At 39.1% G+C, this 10,779-nt stretch overlaps 1 protein-coding gene across 1 annotated transcript; it reads left to right on the forward strand.

Annotated features, from left to right (window-relative positions):
- The first annotated feature begins 696 nt into the window (after nucleotides 1-696).
- Nucleotides 697-10,410, forward strand: LOC148376343 (collagen alpha-1(XIV) chain-like). The gene is made up of 14 exons (XM_088346451.1): nucleotides 697-767; nucleotides 884-943; nucleotides 1,074-1,133; nucleotides 1,275-1,334; nucleotides 1,451-1,510; nucleotides 1,640-1,699; nucleotides 1,818-1,952; nucleotides 3,772-3,930; nucleotides 4,000-4,119; nucleotides 6,807-6,971; nucleotides 7,063-7,212; nucleotides 8,346-8,372; nucleotides 9,900-9,967; nucleotides 10,043-10,410. The coding sequence occupies exons 8-14, from the start codon at nucleotides 3,867-3,869 to the stop codon at nucleotides 10,121-10,123; spliced, it is 675 nt and encodes a 224-aa protein (XP_088202577.1). The 5' UTR covers nucleotides 697-767; nucleotides 884-943; nucleotides 1,074-1,133; nucleotides 1,275-1,334; nucleotides 1,451-1,510; nucleotides 1,640-1,699; nucleotides 1,818-1,952; nucleotides 3,772-3,866; the 3' UTR covers nucleotides 10,124-10,410.
- The last annotated feature ends 369 nt before the right edge of the window (nucleotides 10,411-10,779 follow it).

A 10,779-nucleotide genomic window follows, 5' to 3' on the forward strand; every position in this document is an offset into this window, starting at 1 on the left:
AGTTTAAAGTCTGAAATATGACAATACAGTATATCAAAGCGTTCTTTTACAAGGAACTGTGAAAAGCTATGAGTACTTTTAATTTTCTACACATGCAAAATTTATTTATAAGGCAATACTATACACGAGTGCATTAAAATGCAATAATTTTGGGAGTAAATACCACAGTATCAATCAGGCAATTTTCGGGGCGTTTTTCAATACTGTATTGAGAAAGGTTAATGTACAAAAATATTCTTAACTACAAAATATGGTTTAATGCGATATGTCAATTCCTTAAAGCACAGTGGATGCGCTCATTTTTTAACCAAATACCTAATTAATGAATAAATATAATTTGCCTTCAGTCACTTTTTGAAAAACAAATAATTCAACTTAAAATAATTGTTCAGCTACCAGGAGCCCAGTAATTGGCAGCCCAGCATGGAACAGCTAAACTTACATTTAATTTATTTCCATAAACAAATGAATAATTGATTCATAAGGTTTAGTGTACATTCACTGATCAAAATACAAAAATTAACATTATTTTCTGCTTTTTCATGTAAGAAACAGACATTCCGGCTACAGTCAGCGCAGGTAACGGCTGCGCACATCTTTAACTTTATTTTCCATCAATAAATGCATAATTGATATATAAGCTCTAGTCTACATTCACTGACTAAAATACATAAATGATTATTATGTTCTGTTGATTTACGTTCAAGCAACCGACAATCCGGCTATAGACAGTGTGGCTACAGACCTTCCGGCTGTTGACGACGCAGGTAACGGCTGCACAGATTTTCCATCGACAAATGCATAATTGATACATAAAGTTTAGTGAACATTAACTTATTAAAATACAAACATTTACATTTTTTTCTGTTGATTCACGTTCAAGCAACCAACAGTTCGGCTACAGACAGTGTGGCTACCGACCTTCCGGCTGTTGACAGCGCAGGTAACGGCTGCGTACATCTTTAACTTTGTTTTCCATCAACAAATGCATAATTAATATATAAGGTTTAGTGTACATTCACTGATTAAAATTAAAAAAATTACATTTTTTTTTCTGTTGATTCACGTTCAAGCAACCAACAGTCCGGCTATAGACAGTGTGGCTACCGACCTTCCGGCTGTTGACAGCGCAGGTAACGGCTGCACACAGATTTTCCACAAAGCTTAAACTTAATTTTCCATCAACAAATGCATAGTTGATATATATGGTTTAGTGTACATACACTAATTAAAATACAAAAATGATTATTATGTTCTGTTGATTCACGTTCAAGGAACCGACAGTCCGGCTACAGGTAGTGTGGCTACCGACCTTCCGGCTGTTGACGACGCAGGTAACGGCTGCAAAGATTTTCCATCGACAAATGCATAATTGATACATAAAGTTTAGTGAACATTAACTTATTAAAATACAAACATTTACATTTTTTTCTGTTGATTCACGTTCAAGCAACCAACAGTTCGGCTACAGACAGTGTGGCTACCGACCTTCCGGCTGTTGACAGCGCAGGTAACGGCTGCGTACATCTTTAACTTTGTTTTCCATCAACAAATGCATAATTAATATATAAGGTTTAGTGTACATTCACTGATTAAAATTAAAAAATTTACATTTTTTTTCTGTTGATTCACGTTCAAGCAACCAATAGTCCGGCTATAGACAGTGTGGCTACAGACCTTCCGGCTGTTGACGACGCAGGTAACGGCTACACACAGATTTTCCATCAACAAATGCATAATTGATATATAAGGTTTAGTGTACATTCATTTATTAAAATACAAAAATTGTGATTATGTTCTGTTGATTCACATTCAAGCAACCAGCACTCAGGCTGCAATCACTGTGGCTACCAACCTTCCGGTTACCGACCTTCCGGCTACCGACCTTCCGGCTACCGACCTTCCGGCTACCGACCTTCCGGCTACCGACCTTCCGGCTACCGACAGCGCAGGTAACGGCTGAGCACAGCTTTAACTTTATTTTCCATCAACAAATGCATAATTGATATACAAGATTTGGTGTACATTCACTGATTAAAATACCAAATTTTACATCGTTTCCTGTAAATTGGCTTTTGAGTCTCTGACAGTGCAACTACCTTCAATACTAGTAAGCCCCTCTGCACTTAGCTACATCTTTTTTCCCAGAAAACCCCATGCGATAACTTATAAAGCAAAAAGGACATGAATTTATGATAATATTATACATAGCAATGCCTCTCATTTATCATCAGCAGCAACAGATAAATTCCTACACCCTCGTTTAGCAAATAATGTACCGCAACAACGACAAAATTTACAAGCAGGAAACAACCCAATTGTAAATGGAATACTGGATGTATGGAACAATCTGTAGAATCTATTACATGCTTACAGAATAAGGAAGACACGAGAGCGTTGTCATCATGCAAATTGACGTAGTGTCTGCATTTAACCTTTAGAATTTAAATTGAAACTAATTTTGATTTTGTCAGTGTTTAAATTCAGTATTGCACTTGTTTGCTCTAAAAGTATACTGCGTGGCTGCTTCCTGTCTGTTTACTAGTGTGAGGTTTTCCTTACTTTTTATTTTTTTAGAATGGAATTTGTGGGCAAGGGACGTCTGCTTTGCAGTTATCCTTTTAACCAACAGAAGATGCCAAAGGTCCACCTCAAGAATTAGCTTTCAAGAGGAAATCTCATGTTCGAAAATATATTTTTTTATCAGGGGTGGCGAACAAAGAGCCGAAATTTTTTAAACTGTGAGAGTCAAAGAGCCACACCACGCACTGACCTGCCATGACAGACGGACACACACACAAACACACACAATTAAAAACATATTATTTCCCATAACACACTCCTCTCCTTACAATACAACAAGTATTGTTCTTGTGTTGATTTTAAGGAAAGTGTCCACCCTCGAAAAAAAAACCTAAACATGAAAGAAGGCAAAGTGCCACAGTATATAGAAAATATGATGAGGCAAAGAGCCGCATTCTTATTGGCCAAGAGCCGCATGCGGCTCTAGAGCCATGTGTTCGCCACCCCTGTTTTAGATCATCCTCGTAATCTGAGGGGCACAACCCAGTACATGGATGTTTATTTCTAGTTTAAATTTTATTAATTCAGCAGCTCATTAATTTTTATAAGAATTATTATTCGGGAGAACATTTCAAATAAACACCAGCACACGTTGTTTGAGTTTATAGACTACGGGATTTATTTGTAAAAAAAAACAATAAACAAATATATCAACAAGACAAACTCAAATCTTTATTATAAATCTATAGACGCCGGCCATCTCCTGGAGCTGTAAACATCTTTGTCCGGAAGCACACTTGTAGAGGCCTGGTGTGCAGTTTTTTAAAGATGTCCATCACAGTTTGTGGAGACTGGCATAAAGACAGTAGACAAGTTTGGTTCCGTCCATTGTGAGCGCAGGCCAGTTTAGGTAATCCAATAATCTGAGAAAAGGTGTGTCTCAGGGGACAAATGGTGAGGCTTTCAAGGTTGCTTCTTTTTGACAGAGTCTGTAGCTGGGGGTGGGTGTATTTGTAGCAAAGGGCATCACCCCACACTAGTCAAGTCATATCGACTTAATCCCGAAGTTTGAAAGGGCTGCACAGACCACAATCACAACATCCCTCATCTAAAACCTATGTGAGGGGCAGGGAAAATCTCAAAAAAACTCCATATTTAAGGCTGCCACGCTTCAGGTCAGAACCAAGTTGAGAGTGAAGTTTGCATCGAGGACTGTGAGTTCTTGTATGTGTATTTACACTTGCTTAGGTGGAGGAAATTCCACGTGCAACTCCTCAGAGGTCGCCGACATTGTATTCCTTTTGGACAGCTCGGGCAGCATCGGTGCCGGAAACTTTGAATCAATGAAAGTCTTCGTGGAGAGATTTATTGGGGCCTTTATGGTGGATATTAACCACACACGTGTCGGTAAGTTTCATCACTTCATGTCATGGTCATCCACATGCACATGGCATGCATGTGATGGGTTGTTCACAGGTTTAGTGAGGTACAATACCTTCCCGATGTTGAGTTGGCACCTGAACACTCATGCGACCGAAGCTGCCGTTGTGGAAGCCATCAGGAACCTGAGGTTCAGGAGCGGGGCCACAAACACAGGTACTGTTGTTATTCGAGTGTAGCGTGCACACATGAATAATGTGCACCTATTACTGAGAGAATTAAAATCTAGTGTTAAAAGTATTGGCAATGATTTGTAGTGTCACACAATTTAGATAGATACTTCATTCATCCCCGTAGGGAAATTCACACTTCCAGCAGTATCCTTGTGTTGAAAATAAAACAATAATAAAGGAAAAGGAATATAATGAAAAAATACACAATGTAACGTGTTGATATAGAGTATTTAATAGTGCTACATAAAATACACACTAAATTTATGAGACTACGTTAAATCAATTCAAATAAGAGTCAAATAAATTTGGGGGGGATGTTGAGGGGGTATAGGACCACTTTGGTATGGCTGAGGGCGCTATAAGTCCATGCCATCATTACAAACAAAAATGTCAAACATTACAATGAGAACAATTTTGAACGGAAAAGGATGTGCTGCGGCATTACAGAGAAAAAAGTAATATATCAAAATAAGAAAGGATAACAAATAATGAATGATGACGTATTTACAGTGCCGTGAATATTTCTGTGTTTTGGCATATGTATTGCTCAAAAAGGTTTCAGATCATCAAGCCAATCTCAATTTCCCAAGGAGACAACCCAAAGAAAAACTAAATTTTAAAAAAAAAAAGTTGATTCCATTTATTAAGGCACAAAAAATTCGAACCTCTCTGGCCCAATGTGAAAAAGTAATTTACCCCTGAACCTAACGGTGAGTTGAGTCGCCATTGACAGGGATTAAAAAATTCCCGATAATAGGTAATGAGTCTTTCACAACACGATGGAGGAATTTTGGCCCACTCTTCTTTGTAAAATTGTTTCAAAGTGGCAGGTTTCACAAGGGGCAGATTTTTAAACGGGCATTATATATAATTTCCACTTTGGAAATGTTCATCAGAATCAAATATTTCAATTTTTTGCTGTTTCTTCCTCCAATTGTAGTACGATCTTAGGATGAGGTGGTAGGAGAAGAGTATCTTATATATTTTCATGTGTGTAGCATACATTTGTATGTATTTTTGCAAAGGTAAGATCGGGCCTAAAAAATTAAACCCGACTTGACCTGAGTTGCGGGTATATTAACCCGAACCAGATCGATTAACTTGAATTGATGAGCGAGCCCGAAATAAACCCCAAGTTTTAGTTTGCCGCCAAAATAAACACGAAGCTTTACTCCAGCCGTGCGTACTGAGCTACGCAACTTGGGGTTTACTTGGGGCCGTGTCCCTCAAATCAAGTCTGCACTGCAAGTGCAGCGCCAAAATGAACGTTTTGAAGGAAAGACATATTCAAAATTAAAACATTTTGACGATGTGCTGCGAGCGAAAAGGAAACTGTTCAAAATGGCACGAAAAAACATTTTGAATTTTGCACATTAGAAGTTGCAAATATTGAAAGATTGATAGTTTGGTAAGGATTTTCTTTATCTAAATAATAATTTGAGTAAAAGTAAGTGCATGCTGTGTAGATCTTCAACAAAGGAAAAATAAAATTTAAAAAAAAAATAAACCGTGAGAGAAGCTCGACCGGCCCGACTTAATGATTGACATCTTATCTCCAGTACACTTGCTCGTTTAATGATGTCTCAAAATATAATTCTTAACAAATGTCAGAGAGTGAAATTGTAAATAAAACAAGGGTACATTTTTAATATCAGTGTTTGACATTAAACTGAATCACCAAGCAATTCACTCAGACAGTATATTTTCGCTTACATAGAAAACTATAACAGATATTGCATTATTTTCCTGGCAAGCAAACATAACATGTGATTGGTATGAATTTGTCAATATATTTCAATTCAGATCTCCAAAAATACAATTTACAAAAACAAACTTACAGTCATTGCTTTCTGGCGGCCTCAAACGATAAGAAGAGATATTGACGCAGTACACATAAACCTTCGACTGAGATCGAATTACTTCCGTTTTTTTTGTTTTTTTTTTAACAGTGCAAAATGTAAATGTTCAACAAAAAGTTATGCTACCACTTAGCGGTCAAAACGTAAATTGCATCTATTCTTGAGGTCAGAACCATCACCATATTTTGAATGTCAATCAAGTCATGTCAATTCATGTTTATTTGTGATGCCCTTAATCACAAGGAGTCTCAAAGGGCTGCACAGATCACAGACTATTATTACACCATCACCTGATCTAAAACGTACATGAGGGCAAGGAAGAACACAAAAACATAAAAATGAGGAAAACCTTGAAAAGGGACCGCACGAGAGGTAATCCCCTTTCCAGGATGACCAGGCTGCAGTGGATGTTAAAAAAGGGCAAACACATACAGCCCACATTTCTTAATATTATTTTAATGACAAAAAGTATTGCGCATTTATAGCATACCCTTTCCTGTTTATCGCGTGAAATAAGAAGAAAAATTCTTCAAATTAAAAAGGACAACATTGTTTTTGTAGGGCACTCTAAGAATGGGTAAAACGTACATTTATCCAGCACGTCCGCCACTACTCCCACTGCCCGGATAATGCTCACATGAGAGAAACTTTCTATACTCCCGCCCGCGCAAACTACCCAAATTTTAATTCAAACGCAACAGCTCAGACAGCCCGCCAACTCTCAAGGACCCCGCTTCTCCCTTCCGAAGGTTTTTTTCCTCAGATCTACATGATTTTTTTTGCCTGATCACTGTTTGCAACCTCCATTAAGGCAGGGCGCTGACTTTCGTCCTGGAAAACAGCTTCCTAGCGGAAAACGGAAACAGGGCCGACGCTTCCAAGGTCCTCATCCTCCTCACGGACGGAGAGTCGGCGGACGATGTGACAGGACCCTCCCAGGCCCTGAGGGACGCCGGTGTCAGAGTATTCGGCATCGGTACGAGTCCCGGTTGCGTCCAGGGGTGGTTTCACGCGAGTTGGCGCTGACTTCCTCCTCGCTTCCTTTCCTTCATTTTTTTTTTTTGCAGGGGTGGATTTAAAAAATGTCGACGAGCTGAGGGTCATTGCATCGCGGCCACCTGATAGGCACGTCTTTGACGTGAACGACTTTGACGCTCTTGGTGGCATCCAAGACTCTCTCTTGGAAAATGTCTGTGAGGTCATCGATGAGATTGAAGGTGAAGTACATTCAAACTATAAGTCATACATCGGTGTATGTGTAAGGTGCGGAAAAATTGGGCAGGATAGGTTGGCCGACTATAGGGTCGGGAACGTATGGCTAGCAAGCCAGATATGGTTCTTCTTATGATTACATATAGCTCAGTGATAAAGGTTTAAAAATAAATACATAAAATAAAGGCCATCAGGCCGGCTGAGTGCTTAGCACGTTCGCGGCTAATTTCTGAGGTCATGGGATTACATCTAGCTACCAGCCTTTACATGTTCTCCCCTGTGCTTGCGTGGGTTTCCTATGGGCACTCTGGTTTTCTCCATCCTTCCAAAAGGTTAATTGACAGGTCCAAATTATCCCTAAGTGTGCAAGTGAGTTGTCTGTCTCGATGTGCCCTGCAATTGTCTGGCAACCAGTTCATGGGGTCCCCTGCCCACTGCCCGAAGACGGCCGGGATGGGATAAGTGGTGCAGATAATGGATGGATAAAAGCCATCACAATCTATTCTATGACGTTCCAATTTTATGCAAAGTATCACAAAGCTGTATGTTCAATCCAAACTAATAAATATCAGTCATCCATTATCTGCACCGCTTATCCTCTGTAGGGTCACGGGGGTGCTGGAGCCCATCCCACCTATCTTCGAGCAGTGAGCAGGGGACACCCTGAACTGTTTGTGGCCCAGTCACAGGGCACACAGAGACAGACAATTCACTCTCTCATTCACACATAGGGACAATTTGGACCGGCAAATTAACCTAACATGCATGTTTTTGGCAAGTGGGAGGAAACCGGAGTGCCCTGAAGAAACTCACGCAAGCACGGGGAGAACATGCAAACTCCACACTGGAGGTTTGATCTCATGACATCAGAACTGTACCGCACACGCCCAAACCACTGCTCCGCCGTGCTATATATATATATATATATATAAATATATATATATATAACACAAACATGTAAATTTGATTGAAACTATCATGTAAAGTAGGGAATATAATCCTTAAAATGAGCAAAATCATTTGTCATTTGGGTAAAATACAAGCAAGTTTCTATGATTTTTGAGAAAAAAAAACAATGTTGACTACTGCCCGTCAAATAGGAAATAAAATACTTTTGTTTTTGTTTTTGTGTTGGTAGATGATGTCCCCACGGGAGAAGGAAGAGGTACAGTATCTCAGCAAGCACACACGCAAAAACACAAATTCACTGAGCTGGAAAATACGGGAAGAAAATGTTACTAGTTTACCCTTTCAAACAGCAATGCATTGCTATGCATTCACCAGTAGATAGCAGCATTTTACATCCTAGATACTATCCAGAATCGTCCAGACGTTATTCTATTCAAGATTTTACTTAAATGCAGTTCAGTTTATCTCCTTATTGCGACGCAAGTAAATTAAAAAAAAAGAAGTTTCCCAATAACTGTCTACAAAATTCCTTTTCATAAAAGTGAGCAGACCCCCAGTACATGCTATTAATCAGATTCAGATTCAGATTCAGATCTACTTTATTGTCATTCTAGTACACGTGTATACAGAACGAAATGTCGATGCATCTGACCCCCACAGTTTCCTTGAATGTACAGATATAAATAATGTTGTATTGTATTTTGGCTACGTGTAGTATTTTACCATAGTGCCGATAGTGCAAGAAGAGTAGCTAACCAGATGTGCAAAATGGGCAGTCAGGTTAACAAGTCAGGTACACAGTAACATTAACACTGTAACAATAACGCTGTAATTACAATAGTGCAGAGAGCAATGTGCAAGGAGTGGCAAGCTATAAAAAAAAACTGCCAGTAGTGCAAAAGTCAGATTAGCCAGATTAATCCTTTCTAAGGCGGGGATTGCAAAGTGAACCCCAGTACCACATAAAAAAAATATATAAATTAAAGAAATAGTGCGTGGTAAGTTCTACTTATATGTGATATTTATACATATTGCAACATAACATTACAAATAAATATACATGTAAATGAGAAATGAAACATTTCCCTTTGGTGTGAAATGACTTGAGCTGGTCAAATGGAATAAAGGTTGGATGCAAGGGAGGGGCACGGCGGACAGTAGATTTCAAAACTTCCACTTTCAAAGATTGTCATGCCCTTAGAAAACGTTATTGCTTTAATTGCATCCTTATTTGTAATTATTGTCCCAATGGTCTTTGATGGGCTGGGCCATATTCCTGAGCAAAATAATGATGCCTGTGACTTCTTTGTACTGATAATTGCAAGATTATTTCCTTGGTTATCACATTTTTGTTTCCTTCTTTAGCATCAATGCAAGCCTTGGGCTTATCGTAAATAAATAGAGCAGAAAAAAATATATCGTATTGCCGTCTTGCTTGGTCTATACAAAGCAAAACATATGCTGAACTGAATAAAAAGAGGGGCATTGTGGGAGGTAGTTCATCCAATAACATAATCGGCATTTCCAAGACCAGATTTTAAATGACGTTGACCATCGGCAGGCAGGGATTATAGATGCATAGCCTGTCATACCCGCGAAAAACGCAAAGTTTTAATTAAGATTTTGGGTTTGCAAAATAATTTATTTATTTGGGGAAAATGACACAAGAGAAAGGCCGAAAAAACATCTGCAATAAAGTAAAAATGACATAAGACTGGAACACCGTATTTACTGTACTATGATAATTTGATTGATGACAACCTTTCTTCATGTTTTCTTACAGTGTATGCACATATAAACTTTCGTTTTTTACATCACCTGGGAGTCGACGTGAAGGAAGTTCTGGAACAAGTGAGTGAATGTCCTTTGTGTGTAGAATAGAAATACATATTCCTGCTTTCATTGTGAATGTTTTCACTCTGGCAGTTCCTCCGGAATGTAACTCTTGATTTTTGCAACGATTGCCGAATTGACTTCAATACGACGGTAACTCCAGACCAGCTTTAACAAGTTTGACAGAGTTCTTACTTCTTCACAAGAAACTGTGAAACTGAGGGGTTCCCAAGGTCATTGAGAATTTTGTGAGCTTATTCCAATGCATATTCATTAAGTTCAATATATCGTTTTTTGCTTGAAAATACTTGGCTGTCATATAGTTGTCAAAAGCTAAATAACTGAGACTTTTTTATCTAAAACACTTGCAAATGCTGTACTTACTGTAAATGTGTGTTTAATATTATAAATGTAAACAAAAAGGAAGCTAGTATTAAATGAACTCTTGTGCTTCACTGAAATTTGTATGCAAAACTACAAGTGTTCCCATATCATAGAAAGCCCTGCTGCGCTCTAGGGTCTACTTGGTTCGCCAGGGTCTCATAAACTTCTCATCTCATCTCATCTCATTAGCTGCACCGCTTATCCTCAGTAGGGTCGCGGGGGTGCTGGAGCCAATCCCAGCAATCATCGGGCAGTGGGCAGGGGACACCCTGAACTGGTTGCCAGCCAATCGCAGGGCACACAGGGACAGACAACTCGCTCGCTCATTCACACCTAGGGACAATTTGGACCGGCCAATCCACCTGAAATGCATGTCTTTGGAATGTGGGAGGAAACCGGAGTGTCCGGAGGAAACCCACGCAAGCACGGGGAGAACATACAAACTC

Source organism: Urocampus carinirostris, chromosome 1 (genome assembly GCF_059441175.1).
Source record: "Urocampus carinirostris isolate Australia breed hairy pipefish chromosome 1, RoL_Ucar_1.0, whole genome shotgun sequence".
Lineage (NCBI taxonomy): Eukaryota > Metazoa > Chordata > Actinopteri > Syngnathiformes > Syngnathidae > Urocampus > Urocampus carinirostris.